At 42.1% G+C, this 20666-nt stretch overlaps 2 protein-coding genes across 4 annotated transcripts in view; one reads left to right on the top strand and one right to left on the bottom strand.

Annotated features, from left to right (window-relative positions):
* Positions 1-6154, top strand: part of NKIRAS1 (NFKB inhibitor interacting Ras like 1) — a 56626-nt gene extending 50472 nt beyond the window's left edge. Inside the window, exon 5 of one of the 2 annotated variants that reach the window (XM_023207307.2) lies at positions 5658-6154. In XM_023207307.2, coding sequence (XP_023063075.1) covers positions 5658-5708 — 51 coding nt within the window. In that variant the 3' untranslated portion in view covers positions 5709-6154. Of the gene's footprint in view, positions 1-3278; positions 3465-5657 lie in introns of those variants that run through there. The other variant, XM_023207306.3, reaches the window with a different exon arrangement.
* Positions 1-20666, bottom strand: part of UBE2E1 (ubiquitin conjugating enzyme E2 E1) — a 90686-nt gene that overhangs the window by 14311 nt on the left and 55709 nt on the right. The window lies entirely within an intron of this gene.

The following is a 20666-nucleotide window of genomic DNA, read 5'->3' on the forward strand; positions in this document are numbered from 1 at the left end:
GCCCAGTCAGTCAGTCATAGGTTTTACTGTATATGTTGCTGCTCTAGTGACAGTCTAGCACGTCTAGAAATTTACATTCCAACATTGAAAAAAAATTAGATGCATATAGAGTAAGGACACTAGTTTTAAAAGAAAACTACTTCCAAGTAACCTGTAAGTAAAAGGTTAAGATACTCTGGTAGGGATAACAAAAGGAGTAGACCTAAAAAAATGTGGACATTAGGGGGTCAGTCTTAACTAGGGATGGCTGAATGAGGAGTTATTAGTACAGTGAGCTAAGGAACCGCACTTTCCCTTCTGGCCTGTCAGGATAGTAGTGGGGGTAGGTAGCAAGCAAGTAAAATGACAAAACTAGTTCAATGCCAAGCACCTGAAAGCAGCAGGGGCTGGGGGTACAGCAGTGACTGTAATTAAAGTAAGATCAGTATCCCTTGTGTCATGAAAGACATTTTCCTCTGTAGATTAAACATGTAGGTAAGTCAGGATGAAGGTGGATCCGACAATAGGTCTTTTCTGCAGGAATTACACAAACCTGACTTGGAACAATTCTAATCTGCCCTTTCCCCCAAGAAGTTGGAAAAAATGAGTCAGGACAGAATCCAATGCTGTGTGTGTGTGTGGTGACTACTCCTCTACTCCCACTAAAGAATCCAGAGCTTGGGTATCTGGTATCTGCCTAATGGTCGAGTCCAGATTCTTCAGTTGCAATGCTTATGCTACCATACATAAAACTGCTATTTAAATGAGTAAATACCAACGGGTTGTTAGTCCTGGTTCTTTGGTTCACAGGGCACGACTGACTCTTCTATTGGGATGATTAACTATACTGTGGGTAAGTGAGTCAGCTGGGGGAAAAGCAGGGCATCTTATTCAGACTTTTTGATGGGAGAACGTATTGTTAACTAAACCTCTACCCTCCACACATTTAGTGCTGATCCCCAAAAGCAACAGTGTCACAAAGAAAGCTTTTTTTAAACAGATACCAAGATTCTCTTAAAGGAGCTTATCAGGTTTTACTCAATTCTAAGAAAAGATTCTGGCACACATCTTTGATAATGAAATTAATTTTAGCTAAAGGTTTCCCATTCCACTCACACTCAGCCCCTATGCAGCTTCCACACTGCAACTGCTGCCAATATCAAACTCCAGGTAGGGCAGTCAGGGGGCTGCCAGGTCAGTGGGAAGCATGGGAAGTGACACAGGTATAACGTTCAAGAAACAGACTTCAATTACTTGCTACAAAGCAGAGTTGTGTGAACTGTCTTGCACAGTGATTTTCTGGTCACTGTGTGATGCGAATCTATGATTATTTTATTGTTTGGCAAAGTCTTTATCTGGTAATATTTTTAGTTTTTTACTGCCCACTTTTGCTTTCTAAAGTGTTCTAACTTGCATATTATATGGTTACCCTATTTATGAAGGAATCAGAACACCTCCCTGCACTGGTCAATCAGCCTGAAACTCTCTCGTCTCTTTTTTTTTTGAGGCAGAGTCTCGCTCTGTTGCCCAGGCTGGAGTGCAGTCGTGCCATCTCAGCTCACTGCAACCTCCACCTCCCAGGTTCAAGTGATTCTCCTGCCTCAGCCTCCTGAGAAGCTGGGATTACAGGCGCACGCCACCATGCCTGGCTAATTTTTGTATTTTTAGTAGAGACGGGGTGTCACCATGTTGGTCAGGCTGGTCTCGAACTCCTGACCTCATGATTTGCCCACCTCAGCCTCCCCACAGTGCTGGGATTACAGGCGTGAGCCACCGTGCCCAACTGCCTAATTCTGACAATTTTGCTGCTGCTTCAACCTCCACCTGCACCCTCCCAGGACTATAGGTCCAGCTCCCTGTATGTTCCCTCAGTACAGAGCTCATGTGAATTTGGAGGATAAAGATGCCTTCAGCTGAAGGTAGCATTTACACCATCAGGGAAAAATTAGGCAGTTTTCCCAAGACCCTTTCAAGGAAGCCCCATGAAGTCAAAACTATTTTCATACATCTAAAACATGACTTACCGTTTTTACTCCCATTTTCTCACATTTGTACTGTGAGATTTTCCTGAATCTACACCAGGTGTGAGAGGGCCACAGACTGAATGCAGAAGCAGATATGAAAATCTACCTGTCTGCTAATAAGTCAGACATTAAAGTCATTTGCAAATATGTGAACTAGTACCACTCTTCTAGTTAATTTTTTTTTTTTTTTTTAACAGAGTCCCGCTCTGTTGCCCAGGCTGGAGTGCAGTGGTGTGATCTCAACTCACTGCAACCTCCGCCTCCCAGGTTCAAGCAATTCTCCTGCCTCAGCCTCCTGAGTAGCTGGGACTATAGGCATGCGCCACCACACCCGGCTAATTTTTGCATTTTTAGTAGAGACGGGGTGTCACCGTGTTAGCCAGGATGGTCTCCATCTCCTCATCTCGTGATCACCTGCCTTGGCCTCCCAAAGTGCTGGGATTACTGGCATGAGCCACTGCGCCCAGCCTAGGCTGTTTAATTTTGAAAAACAGTTTTCATTTACAATATTATTTATATTAATATTTTTATTTTAAAATCAATCATAGATGTTTTAAATAATTCTGTTTTAATTTTGAATATGGTAAAAATCCTTAACTGTTAACCATATAATCAAAAGCTGCTGGGGTCTGAAATAAATTTTAGGCGTGTAATGGGGTCCTGAAACCAAAGAGTTTGAGAACCACTGGGCAGATTATTTTTAAATTATTTTGGTGCAACTGGCTAACCATTAAAATAAGTGCTTGATTCTTACTCCCACGCGTTAAAAAACAAAAGTTAAACTAATAATTTTAAATAGGAACTAAGAATTTTAAATAGTGAACAGTTTTACAGTTTTGGAAATGAGAGAAGCCACTTGAACTCCTGAGCTCACTGACAAAAACTACAGCAGAAGCTGTCAGTGCCTCACCAACACATCCCTTAGGATTCTGGTATGCTATGGTCAAGTTCTAGCTACCCCTATCTATCTGCGCCTCTGTGCTTAAAGCTGCTCTGCCCGTAGCAATAGGCAGGAGGACAGGTAAATTCACTCCCTGTGGCAGTTTTACAACACTGTCCACAGACTGTTTGAAACTGCTCAAAGAGGTAGAGTCCAGTTCCCCTCCCTCTGAATATGGGCTGGTGATACTTAGGTCTAAAGTGATGTAAGTGTGACTTCACAACTGGCTCCTTTTTTAAAAAAAAGAGCTATGGTCCCTTCTGCCCCCCAACTCATCCTGCAGTTGTCTGTCTCTCCCTTTCTATGTACCTTGGAAACTGTAAACATCACATAAGAAGCCTAGTACTGCAGAGACCGTGTGGAGAGACCACATCAAGAATGAGAATTAGCCAAGAAGCCCAAGGTTGTTCCAGCCCTCAGCTATGTGAGCCTTCCCAGCCCAGGTGGAAGACTAGATATGTGAGTGAGAAAGCCTTCAGACGACTCCAGTCCTAGCCCCTGTAACTGCATTAGAAAGCTTCAGTAGGAACCAGCCCCAAACTCTATATCTATGAAAGATTAATATAATAATAAACGGTGGTTGTTGTTTAGATTATTTTGTTATGTAGTAATAAATAACTGGAACACTCCCCCCAAGAGCAGACTTCAACGAATAACTGATAATTTGGGTGGGATCATTCTCAGGCAAGTGTTCTGCCCAATTTCCCAGTTTCCACAGAGGCAATTTTCCCTGTGGGAGCTGGCTTAATAAGACACCTTTTTTTTTTTTTTTTGAGACAGGGTCTCACTATATTGCCTGGGCAGGTCTCGAACTCCTGAGCTGAAGCGATCCCTGCCTGCCTCAGCCTCCCAAAGTGCTGGGATTATAGGCATGAGCCACTGAGCCCAGATGAGACATCTTTTATTGACTATCTTTTCTTCCTTAGCTTCCCTTTGTTCTTTGTACCTGGAAATAAACTACTTGTATTTGAACTCTCATCTCAAGAGTCACACAGGGATGGGGGGGCAGGCGGGAGTGTGGGAATGACCAAAACCGAGACATCATTGAAGTTCAAACACACACACACAAAGGAAAAGACCAACAGATCTGACTACACAAAAATTGAAAATCCTTTCAAGAAAAAAAAAAAGATACCATAAAGTTTATAAAAAGGTGAGGGGGGGAGGCATTTTTAGTTCATGACTAAGGGTTAATATCTTGACTAATTTAAATAATAACAATGGATAAAGTACACAGGCAGTTCTCAAAAGTGGAAAATAAACACATGGCAAATAAACAGATTCACAATCTTTAACTCAGACTCAAAGAAATACAAGTTAAACACTGGTACTTTTACCTATCAGAATGGCAAAATTTTCCAGTAAACACTTTGATATAGAAATTCTGCTTCTTGGAACTTACCCTAAGGAAATAACTGGACATGTGCATGTGACTGTAGTAGAAGGATATTTTGGAGACTCTTACTTATATATGATGAAAAAAATTTGGAATGAGCTAACTGACTGACAGGAGATAGGTTCACTGGAGTACAACCACATGATGGTATACTGTGCAGCTCGTAAATAAGATGAGGTATACATACTGAACAAAGAGAGAAATCCAGAAGGACTGAAAGCAGCAAGTTCCACAACAGTACGCAAAACAAACATTTTTGTAAGATATAAATATACCCAAACTTAATAGTGGTTGTACTTGCAGGATGAGATGCAGGCGATTTTCTCCTTCAAACAGATTCCAATGATTGAGATTTAAAAAAAAAAAAAAAAAAAACTGTGTTTACTTCCCAGTTTCTATTCTGAAGGACAAAATAAAGGCAGAAGAGATGGAATCTAATCTGCCTATTAATATAGAAAGTAATAAGAGAAAGTAAAAGTGGCCGGGCGCGGTGACTCACAGCTGTAATCCCAGCACTTTGGGAGACTGAGGCAGGCGGATCACAAGGTCAGGAGACTGAGTCCAGCCTGGCCAATATGGTGAAACCCCGTCTCTAATAAAAATACAAAAATTAGCTGGGTGTGTTAGCGGGCGCCTGTCGTCCCAGCCACTCAGGAGGCTGAGGCAGGAGAATAGCTTGAACCCAGGAGGTGGGGGTTGCAGTGAGTGAGATTGTGTCACTGCACTCCAGCCTGGGTGACAGAGGGAGACTCCATATCAAAAAAATAAATAAATAAAAATAAAGAATAAAAGTAACTATGGTCACCCTAGGGTAAGTAGCGTTTCTGACTAGAAGGCCAATGCTTTAAGGACTTGGAGAGGTGGGGGGGGATACTGAGTCTGGGCTATCAATATTCTTACTCCAGCCATTGGAACCTGTGTTTCATGTAAGCCCAGTTTTCACAGTTATTTTTACAACAAAGTTGCTTAGGAACTGAGGGGAGCTCTTTTGACTCACTCCTGCTTCATTCCAAACATGTTTTCAATAGTGACCCACTGATATGCCACATCTTTGGGTAAAAAAGTACCTAGAACACTCATTCATAGGAAATATTTATGACTGCTGCCATTCCCATCCATAGCCCAGTGAAAATCATCAGGGACTACATACAAGGGGTTCGGGTCTCCTGTGGCTCTGGGGGTCACACTGAAGGACAGATTTTTGGCCCTACGATAAAAGCTTCCACTGACATTTTATTGGAAAATTTGGAAATACTCAGACTAACTGGACACACTCTCACTGTTGTGCCTTCTCTGCTCCCTCCTCTATTCAATTCAGGTGCTCTTTCCTACCCTCCTCCTCCTCCTATGCTCTCAGACATGGGACTGAGATACTGAGCCTCCAAGAGACTACAGTAAAACCTGCACCAGTATAAGTGCAAGGGCTCAAGTTTACTCCAACAGCAGGATGCAAATCGGCTTTCGAAATGTGACAGGGGGACCAGAGAGCCCACACAGGAGAAACTTCTACCAAAAGAGGGTGCTCTTTCTCCCTTCTTTAATGTAGAAATACTAACTGTTAGCTAAGATAACTATTTGTCAATTTATCTAAACAGTCAAAACACATGGAAGACTTGAAATGGGTGAATTTAATTGTGTGTAAATTACATCTCAACAAAGTTGATGATAATTTATCCAAATATAAGCAAAATAAAGTTTGAACTCAATTCTCTACAATTTATTACATACAGGTTTGTTCTGACCTACTATTTGTACATCTAAAATATCACTCCAAGAACCAACACAAATCAAAGACAGAAAACTACCCTAACACTTGCAGAGAAATATATAATTTTCAAAGTTCCTTCGTAAACTTTGACTTCTTTTGATCTTTGCCCAGAATCTTTGAACAGGAAAGGTAACATTCATTTTAAAGATGAGGAAAATAAAATAAATAAAATATTAAAAAGACAATAAGAAAATAATACAAAATAAATAAATATATTTAAAAAGAGAGGAAAAAAAAAAAGATGAGGAGAAGGATTCAGGATTAAGTGCTTTGTTTGTACAAAGTCAGAAAGCCTAGAAGTCAGTCCTGGCTAATGGCAATCCAGGTTTTCTTAAGGTGGTATTTTTTTTTTACTACACCCATGAAGCTTAAAATAAAGTTACATGTCTTTGGACTCAACACAAAAGTTGTTTAATCACATTTACTGGTCTGCTTTTCCTACCTTATTATTTCACTTCTCTTTCACATTTGGATGGAAGCTGCGATTAAATAAGAGCAAGAAAATCTTGTGATCTGCCAAAAGGTGTTATTATTAAAATTTCTTAATACCAAAAATTAAATCACTTCATTTGCAGAAACGAATTAGGTGAAAATAAACACATACCACACACTTAGTGTGGAGGACAGGGATTTCGATAATAATGTGACAACTCCAAAAATGCAGAGAATCCCCCACCTTAATGAAAACCAAAGACATTTTGGGGAAACAAGCATCAGTTCAATTACAGTCCAAATGTTATGCCCCTAAGCTGCAAAGAGAACAAGAAAGATTCACAATTCTTTCTTTCCCCCTAGAGCTAAAAAAAGCAGGTATAGAACATGAGACCTACTTTCTCCAGCTCAGAAGTTAGGTTGGTCCCAGGCATAGTCCAGGAATTCAGATCCACTTCACTCTATTCCATTCTAGTTCACAGTGGCACTGGGAGGTCCAGCAGTCATTAGAATGACCTGCACTGAAATGTGAGGTCAACCCCTGCCTGAGGATACAATATCACCCACTGCTCAATGCTCTGTGAAGCTGAGGCCTCTGCAACTTCTTTGTTCCCTCCCTCTCCACTGCAGGATCCACAACTCAGAACTACCAGGAAATAACAGGGTCAGGAGGTGAGGAGAGCTATTTACTGCACTTGGGGGAATCACTGGCTTCTTTCTTGGCCCCAGCTGGCCTGGAGAGACAAGAGGAAGGCTGTTTATATTTGCATAGGGCTGAGAGACTGAATGAGTGAGGTTATGCCCTGCATGTCAAATACAGGGCTGGGCTTGGAGGGGAGGGTCTGGTTGCTTTCTCACTGCCAACTCTTTCACCCAAGAGAATCCTTGGTCCTGCTATCTACACACACCCTTCTAGCTGAGCAGTAGACAATAGCTTTCAAAAAGCTAGATGCTGCAGCAGCAGCTAAAGAGGCCCACAGATGGAGGGCTGATGTGGGACATTTCATGGCTATCTAAATGTAACAAGCCTAGAATGACTGGTAAGCAAATACTGGTGGCCACTAGTCAGGCACGAAACTGGCTTGTAAGTTAACAGATGGCAGAGTCATATGTTACCTTATGTTGGTATCAGTTGCTTTCTAAAATGATTCGAATAGTCATTTAATACCAAGGAGTGCAAAGCATTATCCCCAAACAGAGAAGGGTGCTGACTAACAAACATGTCCCATTCCAGCCAAGTGCAGTGGCTCACACCTGTAATCCCAGCACTGTGGAAGTCCAAGGCAGGCAGATTGCTTGAGCCCAGGAGTTAGGGACCAGCATGGCCAACACTGTGAAACCTCATCTCAAAAAAAAAAATACAAAACACAGCCGGGCATGGTGGCATGCACCTGTCATACCAGTTACTTGGGAGGCTAAGGCGGGAGGATCACCTGAGCCCAGGGAAGTTGAGGCTGCAGTGAGCCAAGACTTTACCACTGCACTCCGGCCTGGGTGAGTGACAAGAGTGAGACCCCATCTCAAAAAAAGGACTAAGTCTTAACTGACTGAAGAGTCTCCTGCTAGCCTTGAAGAAGCAAGCTCCTATGACATAAACTACCTAAGAAGAGGGCTAGAGAACTATGAGTGGCCTCTAGAAGTTGCCTGGGCCTCAGTCCCACAGCTGCAAGGAAATGAATTCTATCAACAACTCTGTGACCTTGTAAGAGCGACAGATGAGGACACAGGCCAGCTGACTCCTTGACTACAGCCAAGGGAGACCCTGAGCAGAGGGCTCAGCTAAGGTATGCCTGGATTCCTGACCCACAGTAACTGCAAGACACTGAATGTGTGTATTGTTCTGGGCTGCTAAATTTGCAGTAATTTGTTACAAAGAAAGAGAAATCCTGACAGTCTGAAGTTTATTTTCAGAAGAAGTTACAACAGAGGGTCTCTGCACCAGGGGTCATTAACATGGATGAGGGCAGAGGTGCTGTACTGAAAATGAGCTTATGCATGCAGGACAGTAAGAACCCAGTTTTCTTTCTCCACTTAGCTCCCAAAACACAGGCCGGCCTTCACCTTCCAGGCAATCTCTTCTGGGGAATATGAGCAACGCAGAGGAAAGACTTTCCTAACTAAGGAACAGATAACTGAGAACATGGTTCTTATCTAACACAAAAATCAAAAATCAAAACAAACTAGAAGATAGCCAACTATAGAAAACAGAAATTATGGGAGAATTTCAAAATAAACTTATTAATACCCAGGGAGACAGAATGCATTGCACTTATGAAAAAAGAATAAAGCCAAAACAAAATAACATTCCGAGGAGAAAAAGTAGCTTTTGGAAATTAAAAACAAAAGCAAGCAAACAAACAAAAGATTTCAAAAACTCAATAAAAGATAAAAGTTGAAATCTTCCAAGAAAGTACAAGAAAAACAGGCTGCAAATAGGAGAGAAAAGATACAACAATTAGAGGATCATAGGAAGGTCAAAGATTTGAATAGTGAGAGTGATCCAGAAAAGGTAAACAGAGAAGAGGTCCAAAATATCTTAAAACTTACCAGGCCATGAGTTTCCACATTGAAAAAGCACAGTACACTGGAGGAAAACTGACCTATACAAGATGGCACATCAAGTTTCCAGGGAGAAAAAAAGAAGCAACGTGTAAGAAACCCCAAATCACCTGGCTTTAGATTTCAAAAGCAATAGTGGGAATGAGCTGGCACTGAAGCGACGTCTTCAAAATGATTTCCAATACAAATTCCACACCAGACAAACTATCAGTCAAGTGCTAGGGAAGAATAGGGATCTTTTCAGATACTTGAGGTTTCTAAAAATTATCTCCCAATAAACCTTTTTCAGGAAGCTACTGAGGGATGTACTCTGCAAAACAAGGGCATAAACAAGAAAAAGAAAGGAAAAAAAAAAAAACTTCTATGTAGAATAATAAAGAGAATTCCCCAAAAGACAGTAACAAGAGAATCCGGTATGACAGCTATAAACAGAATTAGCAGGTAGCCTGTTAAAACCAGAACAGGTCAGATGGCTCTGGGGAGAGATTTCTTCAAAAAAGATAAAATTCAGGCTGGGTGCAGTGGTTCACGCCTGTAATCCCAGCACTCTGGGAGGCTACTAGGTGAGCGGATGACCTGAAGTTGGGAGTTTGAGACCAGCCTAGCCAACATGGAGAAACCCCATCTCTACTAAAAATACAAAATTAGCCAGGCGTGGTGGCACGTGCCTGTAATCTCAGCTACTCAGGAGGCGGAGGCAGGAGAATTGCTTGAACCCGGGAGGCGGAGGTTGCGGTGAGTTAAGATCGCGCCACTGCACTCCAGCCTGGGCAACAAGAGCGAAACTCCCTCTCAAAAAAAAAAGATAAAATGTATATAAAACTCAATGCATCTGAATGTCTTTTGAGGATATTTAGATAATTGTGAAGGCATCTGGGGTTGAATTTGTGACAAGTATATATATGAAGTGGGTAGGAAAGGGGGCAGAAGGTTGAGAAAGGGAGAGGAGAAAAGGTGAGAGAATAATTAACTTGGGGAGGGGAGTAGTCAAGCAGGGAAGGAAAAATAACCAGTCTGCTACATGTGAATAATGCTCACGTAATATAAACAGTGAACATTTTATCAACATTGATCCAAGCAAACCAGGATAAAGGAAGAGTGTGACTGGGGAGGAAAGAACTAAGTTGTCATCATCCATTGTCATGAATCAATAGTTACTGGTTAAAATTGAAATATAAAGTAATGAGTATATACCTAAAAACAGGATATAAACTACAAAGTAATTGGCGCAACGAGGTACAAGTAGTTGCCACTAGAGAGCAAAATGCTGGGAATAGTTTTTTTTTTTTTAACAAAGAAATATTAAAGTCTTTAAACTATGTTAGTGTATAATTTCAATAAAAATGAAAACTATTGTGAGGTCAAGGTGGGAGGATCGCTTGAGGTCACAAGTTCAAGACCATCCTAGGCAACACAGGGAGACGCTGTCTCTACAAAAAATTAAAAAATTAGCTGAGTGTGATGGTGCATGCCTGTAGCCCCACCTACTTGGAAGGCTGAGGTGGGAGAAATGCCTAAGCCCAGGAGTTTGAGGCTGCAGTAAGCTGTGATGGCACCACTGTGTGCCAGCCTGGGTGACAGAGCAAGACTCTGTCTCAAAAAATAAATGATAAGTAAATAAGAAAGATGGAAGGGAAAAAGATAATATCTTGCAACCTATAACCATGTGACACAACTCTTTACCAATTCAAGTTCCTCTGCCATGCACAATGGTGGTATATTTTTCCAAATGATCATCTACTTGGTTCCCAGAAATCAAGCATAACATATTAGCTTAATATTATAGGTTCACCACATATAGTTCAGGGATAACTATATGCCAGGGACATCATAGTTCACTGCACACTGTACCATATATAGTACAATACGAACTAAAAAATATTTTTCAAAGGAACAGACAGAACACAGAAATGTATTCCACAGAAAACTGAGAAGGTTTCATAGTGTAATGGTATCTGAGTTATGCTTACAGAGCTTAACGGGTATTTTTCAGGGGAAAGGGTGACCAAACCGAAGAACTTTTGGTACAGAGATGTGTTTCTCCTGCAGAAATGAAGGTGAAGATGGAACCTGAAAGACTAAATGAGACCAGATCAGACAGGACCTTACATGCCTACTAAGCGAACTCAGATTTTAATAGCTTTGCAATGTCTATAGGAGTGAAATGGGAAAGGTTCCCTTGTCCCCCTTGCAGGGTGTGCGATGGGGGCGTGGCTCACTTCTTCAGTGTCCTGCTGCTCAAACCTCTAGGGGAGCACACAGACAGAGAGGCTGTGAGGCTCCGACCCCACGGCAGTGTCTAGGGGTGAATGTTTACAGCTGAAGCCCAATGGGTATGTGTTTCAGGATGTTCTTTTAGTTTAGCCGTCCATAGGCGGCTTCTGTTGACCAGCTCAATTAGACCCCTGCCTTATCGCAAGGACAGAGGGCTTTCCGCGTCCTGGGGTTCTCACCTTGGCATACCGGAAGAATAGGATCACATGTGGGCTTGGAGAATGAGTGCAAGGTTTTGTTGAGTGGAAGTAACTCTCAGCAGATGGGGCAGCTGGAAGGGAAATGGTTTTCCCCTGGAGTCTGGCCGCTTGGTGGCCCAACTCTTCTCCAACTGCCCCAGCCAAACTCTGCGTCATTCTGCCGGTCGCTGGCCTGCTGGCGTCTTCCAGTGTGCTCCCACACCAGTGCATTCCTCTTGACGTCCAGCCAGCTCTGTGTTCCTTCGCCGATGTGTTTCTCTCGGCGTCCAGCTTGTGTGTCTGTCTGGTAGGGTCTTGGGGTTTTTACAGGCACAGAACGGGGGCACGGCGGGCCAGGGTGGTCTTGGGAAATGCAGCATTTGGGTGTGAAAGGCAGGAGTTCCTGTCTTCACCTAGGGCTGTGGGTACAGGCCTGGGGATGGAGCCCTCGCCAGGGAGCCACCCTTCTCCCCCGAGCACTTCCCTACCTCCCTTCCATATCAGGAGCGCGGTAACAGAAAACCAGTGCCTGTCCTCAGAAATAGGTAACCCCAAACACTGAAAACATCCAACAACTCAGAAACAGGAAGCTACTCAGAGCCTTCAATAAGTGAAGCAGAGAGCCTAATCAAAGAGGCGATAGAAGTCTAACAACCTGGACAAGAGCACTGGCAATGGAAACAAAATTGTCTCTGGGGAAATCGTAACTACTTCACAGTAACACTCCTAAAGGAGTTATCAATAAACCACAGATCCTCTGAAGGCATCAACACATACACAAATAAGATGTCTACACTCTAAGGAGCAGAAGGGAATGTAAACTGTCTCTTTCTGGCCTGTGCAGTCTCCCTGCGGTATTGTTCAACAGACATCCCAAGCATCATTCCAAGCATGGCTGTGCAGCATTTGGTGAAGTCATCATTTACTAAATAAATAAAATGTGACTTTACATATATCTATATATACATATCCCTGTCTGTTTATATATTAACATTTCAAAAAACAATCAAATCATGTACCTTCATTTTAGTTTAAAGAATGTTCATCATTAGTTACATGCTTAATGGATTCATTTAGTATTATATGCAATAGTTTAAATATAGTGTACATGCTATTTTAGATACTACCTAGTTTTATTTCAAGAAGTTAAAAAATAAGGCTTCACGCTGGCCGGGCGCGGTGGCTCAAGCCTGTAATCCCAGCACTTTGGGAGGCCGAGACGGGCGGATCACGAGGTCAGGAGATCGAGACTATCCTGGCTAACACGGTGAAACCCCGTCTCTACTAAAAAAATACAAAAAACTAGCTGGGCGAGGTGGCGGGCGCCTGTAGTCCCAGCTACTCGGGAGGCTGAGGCAGGAGAATGGCATAAACCCGTGAGGCGGAGCTTGCAGTGAGCTGAGATCGGGCCACTGCACTCCAGCCTGGGCGACAGAGCGAGACTCCGTTTCAAAAAAAAAAAAAAAAAAATAAGGCTTCACAATCTTTAAAAAACACCATTTCAATGTTTATGGCTTATAGCAAGTAAAGGGGTAAGTATATGGGAAAGAAACACATTTAAGCAAAATGAATACTTTTAGTTCACTTGATAGCTTGCTTGGGTTGTGCTTCTTGTAAGAGCCAGGACCCACAGCTTTAGACACAAGGCACATTCACCACCACATAAACATCAGGTAAGATGAGTATCAAGATAAACTCATAGGAGAGCCACTTGAATACAGTCCATTTCTGACTACTAATTGTACCTCTCCCAGAATTTTGTTAACTAAAGTCATGGTTAATGTTTGGCCATTTCAGTGTTTTGTTAATGTGTGCTTCCATTAACAATGAGTCCCATACAAAGCCACAAGGAAGCACACCAGCAAAAACATTGCTGAAAGGTAAAACCAGAGCGCTACAGATTTCTCTAGCCAAATAGCTAACTTAGTGAGGTGCAGTCACCAGCATCAAAGGAGCAGTAGTGGCAGCAGGGTCTCAACCCTACAGAAACCTGAGTGGGTCAGAACGTTCATTTTCATCTAGCCAAGGTGAAAGCATCCAGAAGCCAAAGGCAGACAGCTGTGAGAGCAAGCTGGCAGCAAAGGGCCGAGCTCTCAATTTCAGTCTGGTAGAGCAAAATGATTTTCTCCTTCAGCAATGTCAGAAGAACCATCTCTTACTTCAAGACATCCTTACACATCTGCTGTGCGCAAAACCTGCACACAGGACATGGTTCTGAACTGCTGCTTCAAAACGAAGTAAATGAAAATTTCAGTGGCTCCAGCAGTTGGGACTGCTAGGCATGAAACAATGAGAGTATGAAATAAAATAAATCCTAATGTGCTTTATAATAATATAATAAACCAATAAAATACCTATTCAGACTTAGTATTTGTTCAACATTATGCTAGGTACCAAAGAATTTTGCCTGCTGGATGGGCAGGTTGAGGCCAAATCATTAAGGGCTTTAAAAACCAGGGAAGACAGTTTACCCTTAATGAACTGGGTAAGGCAAAGTCACAGCAGGTTCTTCAATACCATTTTGGAGAGAATATCCCTGTTTTGCATTAGAGGAAACCAAGGCCCAGAGACGTTAAGTAATTAACCTTAACCTAAGGTCATTCAGCTACTAACTGGCAAAGACTGGACTCAAATCTCTGTATTACAAAGGCCATTCCATCTGCTATGGCATGGCCAAATGTTGTTCGGGTGAGTGAAGCTTCATTTGGGCTAATGTTTCTGGATGAAGAACCTGGTAAGTGGACACTGGTAAGAGATAGATATGGGTCATCCACATGGACATCAAAGTCACAAGAGTGGGAGCAGATAATATGGACAGTCACGAGGCATGTGCTCAGGTGGAGAGTGAGGAGTAGTAGTAGCATTGGAGATGGAGGAAAATTTCCATGCCTCATAGCTCCCTTAAGGAGTAAAAGAAAGCAAGAATTTAACAAGAGTGAAAGAACAGCTGCAGGCACATTACTCTCTGGGAAGATGAAAAGTAGGTCAAGGATTAAACATCACTTCCTCTCAACCAGCTTCCATGGGCAGAGCAGAAGGATCTCGCCTGAGGCAAAGGCAGGCTGAACTAGAGCCGGCACTAGATATTGGCCAGGAGTGTTTAGTGAGGTAACTGGTAGTAAGTTTAGACTAGCAATCAGTTCCATTTAATGAATATGGCAAAATTCTACTAAGATACACAAAAATGATTAAAAAAAATTAATGCCTTTTCTCACAAAACTACCAGCCAAATTGGGGGTGGAGGAGTATCCAACAATAAATGATTAAAATATGAGGTATTTAATATGAGGTAAACTGTTACAGATGAGCTCAAGTGAGGGTGGCTTAGAAATGGGCCCAATATAAAAATTTCCTATGGGCAACCCTCCTCTCCCTCACATGTACGCAGATAGCACACCAGCTTTCAAGCTCCCTTTTACTGGTGAGAAAGTGGGGAGGAGGGAGGACAAGTATTTAGGACAAGTTTCTCAAAAACCAACAGCTTCAGTGCTGCAGGTCAGTTGTTCTTACACACGAGTGGTAAGAATAAGGGGAAAGCATTACATTTTTTTCATAAATTATAATTTATTCAATATAAAGGTTTGTGAAATTCCTGGCTGGGCGCAGTGGGTCATTCCTGTAATCCTAGCACTTTAGGAGGCCAAGGTGGGCAGATCAGTCAGGAGTTCAAGACCAGACTGACCAACATGGCAAAATCCCACTTCTACAAAAAATACAAAAATTAGCTAGGCGTGGTGGTGCATGCCTGTAATCCCAGCGACTCGGGAGACTGAGGCAAGAGAACTGCTTGAACTCAGGAGGCAGAAGTTGCAGTGAGCCGAGATCGTGCCATTGCACCCAGCCTGGATGACAGAGCGAGATTCCATCTCAAAAAATAATAATAATAAAAATAAACTTCTTCATATTTTGTGATTAAAAAGTATCCTCCCTTTTATAAAATGCTGACAGTAAACAATGACTTTTTTTTAAATGTCCTTGCAAAACAAAATTAGTAGCCCTATGTCTGCCCTCTGCATTGAAATCCAGAATTTACACTGTAGGTAACAGCTTCTATAGCCCCAAGTGGTATCTGCCACAGAGCCTTCGCAGGGAAAGGGCCTCAGGTTTAACTAGCCCAGTACCTCTCAACTGTCCTCAGGCTCCCAGCCTCTTAAGAAAGACTAGCTAAGGTCAGTCACGCCAGTATGGTGAAACCCCGTCTCCATTAAAAATACAAAAAATTAGCCGGGCGTGGTGGCGGGTGCCTGTAGTCCTAGCTACTCGGGAGGCTGAGGCAGGAGAATGGCGTGAACCTGGGAGGTGGAGCTTGCGGTGGACCGAGATCGCGCCATTGCACTCCAGCCTGGGCAAAAGCGAGACTCTGTCTCAAAACAAAAACAAAACAAAACAAAACAAAACAAAGACTAGCTAAAGTCATTGCTACCATTTTACAGCCTACTGGCACCTCTGTCACTCAGACTCATTCCTGAGGAGCACACGCTGGGAACCATTTCCATAAGCACAAACGGTTCACAAAGAGGCAGAGCACAACAGCTCTTGGAGCTGCCCACAGACAGCTTCCAAACCACAAGCGAGTCCTGTCTCACCAGGCTGACACCACACCAATGAGACAAATCCTTCACAAGTGGCAGGAGAAGTGAAACGTCTGTGTGTCAAAGTATTTCCTAAATAAATTCAGTGTAACGTGACTTGTCAGGCATACATCTCCAGTCTGATAGGCAATCCAAAAGTGCATGTTTTGGAAAATAACATCTTAAAGTACTGAATGTGTTCTTTATAAAGACTTGTCAGTTGTCTTGATATTCCTTGCTCCCTCAACTTCTATTCTCCTCACATGAAAATTTCTATTTTCACTCCTCTCTTCTCCTTTCATTTCACAAAAATGTGTGCTTCTTTCTAAGATAAGCATGTGGTCTTTACCTAATTCCTCTTTTATTTTATCAGTGAATAGAACACTTGGCTACAAAAAGTTCAAACTTTCCCAAGCAGAAAGAAAGAAAAAAAAAAAACCCACCAGACTCTAAAACATACTCCTAAACACCTCTACCCCTCCAGGCTGCTGGGCCAGCTTTCCCCTGCCCTTCAGTGCCAATTTCCTGATGCTTCTAAATACACACAAACCCCTCTACATGCGATTCAGTCCTACTTTACCTCAACATTCCACAGTAAACTAGTCTCCAAAGGTCACCAAAGACCTGCCAAGCTCAAATAAATGGCATTTCTCATTCTCCCTCTCTCTCTTTTTTTTTTTTTTTAAGAGAGAGTCTAGCTCTGTCACCCACGCCGGAGTGCAGTGTTGTGATCATAGCGCACTGCAACCTCAAAATCCAGGACTTAAGTGATCCTCCTGCCTCAGCCTGCCAAAGTGCTAGGATTATAGAGGTGAGCGGCTGCACTCAACTCCATTTTTTTCATCAGCTTTTTTGTCAAGGACTGATGAGCCCGGCCTTCTGGAAACATTCTTGATAATCGCGACATTAATTTTCTGATTCCCCTCTAACCTCTGAACTCCCCTCTCACTTTTCTAAAGCCCTTTCTTTTCCTGCTAATCTGTCAGGGCCCAGAAACAAATCCAACAGGAGTTCCCATTGGAGTGGTATGAAAAGAGAGATGCATTTCAGGGAAGGGTTTAGATACGTGAGGTCCAGAGTGGCTTTACTAAGGACTGTTTCATCAATGGGTGATGAAAGGGAGAAAGCAAAGTCACAATCCGATGCGAATTTAGAAGAAAATCTTAGCTTGTTGATTTAACAGTTGTTGGTCCTTGGCAATGTACTAGGAAAATAATGCCTTACTACAAAGCAATGACTTCCAAACCATGCTTCAGATGGGGAGAGATGCATAATGTTTTAAACGTCTGTCTTCCCTGAAATCTGTCTTGAGAAAGGGCTAACACTGCTTTTTAAAGCTTTAAAAGTACACTTAATATTATGATATAAGAAACCATGGCTGGGCTCATGCCTGTAATCCCAGCACTCTGGGAGGCCAAGGTGGGTGGATCACAAGGTCAGGAGTTTGAGACCAGTCTGGCCAATATGGTGAAACTCCGTCTCTACTAAAAATACAAAAAAAATTAGCGAGGCCTGGTGGTACCTGCCTGTAATCCCAGCTACTTGGGAGGCTGAGGCAGGAGAATTGCTTGAACCTAGGAGGTGGAGGTTGCAGTGAGCCGAGACTGCGCCACTGCACTCCAGCCTGGGCTACAGAGTGAGACTCTGTCTCAAAAGAAAAGAAAAGAAAAGAAAAACCACAAAGGGAACTTAAAAAATCTGAACAGCATGCAAATTCCAGTTCAGTCCTCAGTTTCCTCATCTGGAAAATACAGCTAATGCTATCCTACATACCACACCTCACTGAACTGAACCTTGAAGGAAATAAGCTATGTAAGTGCCTTTAAGCCCTAAAGCACTATTTCTTTATTTTTATTTTTTTGAGACTGAGTCTTGCTCTGTCGCCCCAGGCTGGATTGCAGTGGCGCCATCTCGGCTCACTGCAAGCTCTGCCTCCTGGGTTCACGCCATTCTCCTGCCTCAGCCTCCGGAGTAGCTGGGACTACAGGCGCCCAACCACCACGCCCGGCTAAGTTTTTTGTATTTTTAGTAGAGATGGGGTTTCACCATGTTAGCCAGGATGGTCTCGATCTCCTGACTTCATGATCCGCCCGCCTCAGCCACCCAAAGTGCTGGGATTACAGGCGTGAGCCAGCGCACCCAGTCTAAAGCACCATTTCTATGCATACAATTATTTTTAAGGAACAAGTACTAACTCTTCCAAAGAAATAATGACTGCTTAACTACATATTAATAACAGCTGTCACAAAAATCTAAAGCTATATTTTTGCTTTCCAGTAATCAACAGTTTTTTCACTTTAAAGGTTAAAATTAACATAGTAAAATCCCATATAACTAATGAAGGTATTATAATGAAATGAAACAATATGAAAATTAACATATCAAGATGTACTAATTTAATAAAATTGAAAAATTAAAACATAAATTAGTAAGAATGGTGGAAGTGTTTACTAGAGAAGGTTGTGTACTTGTGTCCCTTAGTTAACCAAATAAGAAAGAAGAAGACACTTTTGAGATCTACCTATTTAAACCCAAAGATGGCTTTTAATATGTTTTAATTTCACCACTACATAATGAACTCTACATTTTTGGATTAAACACATCCCTGAAACGAGTTGAATCTGTAAGTTGAAAATTATTTCTCATTTTAATTCCAAAGATACTGTCTCTTTGAAATCTGAAAATAATTACAGCTCTAAAGTAATAAAAAATTACACTTGAGAATCCTAACCTATCAGCGGACAATCTGCCTTCACAATCTAACTTTTAAAGCCTCTATATGCACTGAATTCTCCTACAAAATACCAACAAGTTGGTCAAGTGAATAATTAATCTATATATTCATTAAAAGCAGACATTTAAAGATATGCTTCTCAGTGAATTCTCATGTAACCTTAGGACTTAACTTCAGTCTTCCACAAAGCAGCATCATAATCCTAGGTACTTAACAGAATTTTGTAGCTTCTGTAAAAGCCACAAGGAGCTGCTGCTTCCAATAGCACAAACAAAAGTTATTGTCCTCTTACTGTCTATTATTAAGACAGAGCCTAATGTTTTTGTAACTCCTACATATTAAAAATTTATTCAAGAAGACTAATAGCTTCCTAGTTAGGGCTTTTTCTGTTACAAGTATAGATACCTAACTCAAAAGAGCCTGGGCCAAAATATAAACTGATTTGCCCACATAATCAAAAAGGCCATGAGAGAGCTTCAGGCCAAGGATGGACCAAAGGGATAGACAGCGTCATTAACAGTTTCTCACTAACCCCTCAATTTTGGGTTGACTTCATTTTGAGACTGGCTTTCCACATAGGATAGCTTGGAAAAGATAATATACCTCAGGAAAAGAGGTAAGCTTTAAAAACATCCTTCCTCAATACTTTGGTATATCTCTCATCAGTTCAGATTAGGTCAAATACCCTCTCTGAACCAATAACTGTGGGTAGAAGGACAAGCATTTTTTTTTTGAGATTGAGTTTCTCTCTGTTGCCCAGGTGTGATTTTGGCTCACTGCAACCTCTGCCTCTCCAGTTCAAGTGATTCTCCTGCCTCCGCCTCCGGAGTAGCTAGGACTTATAGGCATGTGCTACCACACCCGGCTAATTTTTCTATTTTTAGTAGACACGGGGTTTCGCCATGTTGGCCAGACTAGTCTCAAACTCATGACCTCAGGTGATCCACCCACCTTGGCCTCCCAAAGTGCTGGGATTACAGGCATGAGTCACCATGCCTGGCCAAGATAAAGCATTCTGATGGGCTGGGCTTGGGCCATGTATCACCACTGGAGGGTAGAAGAAGACCCACTTGAACCACGTGGATGAAATGAATTATTATAAAATGAGGAGTGTTGGTAACCCAGGGGGATGTTAGGTGAACAAATAACATATGACCACCACAGATGGTCACTGGGTGGTATCCCTGAAAAACCACCACGAGGAATTTTTGAGTACTGGCAGACTACCAAATGCAAAACCTGGCAAGACTATAGGTGTACATGGAGTTATTTTCACCAATTCACTCACTACCAAGAAACAGGTTAAGAGGGACAAGTGCCTCCTCTCCCCTCCAACTCTCCTATATGCATTTAGAGACTGAATTGTGAACAGAAATGAAGAGACCTAAATTTAACAACTAAAACCAGAAAAACTTCTAAAAAAAAGTTAAAAAACCACAGAAGAAAAATCTTTGTAATCTTTGGGTAGGGAGATTTCTGAGGAGACAAAAGCATGAATCACACAAGAAAAAATTGATAACTGGGCTTCGTCAAAATTAAAATGCTTGGCTCTTAAACAGACACTAATGATAAACCCACGGCCAACATCATACTTAATGGTGATGACAAAATGCTTTCCAACAACTAAGATGAGGCACAAGACAAACATGTCCACCACCCTCACTACTACTTATTTTATTTTTTCAGAGCAAAAGAACTTGATACCCTTACTACTTCTATTCAATATTTTACTGGAAGTTGTAGCCAGGTGAATTACAGCAAGAAAAAGAAATAAGGCAGCCGGGCATGGTGGCTCATGCCTATAATCCCA

Source organism: Piliocolobus tephrosceles, chromosome 2 (assembly GCF_002776525.5).
Source record: "Piliocolobus tephrosceles isolate RC106 chromosome 2, ASM277652v3, whole genome shotgun sequence".
Lineage (NCBI taxonomy): Eukaryota > Metazoa > Chordata > Mammalia > Primates > Cercopithecidae > Piliocolobus > Piliocolobus tephrosceles.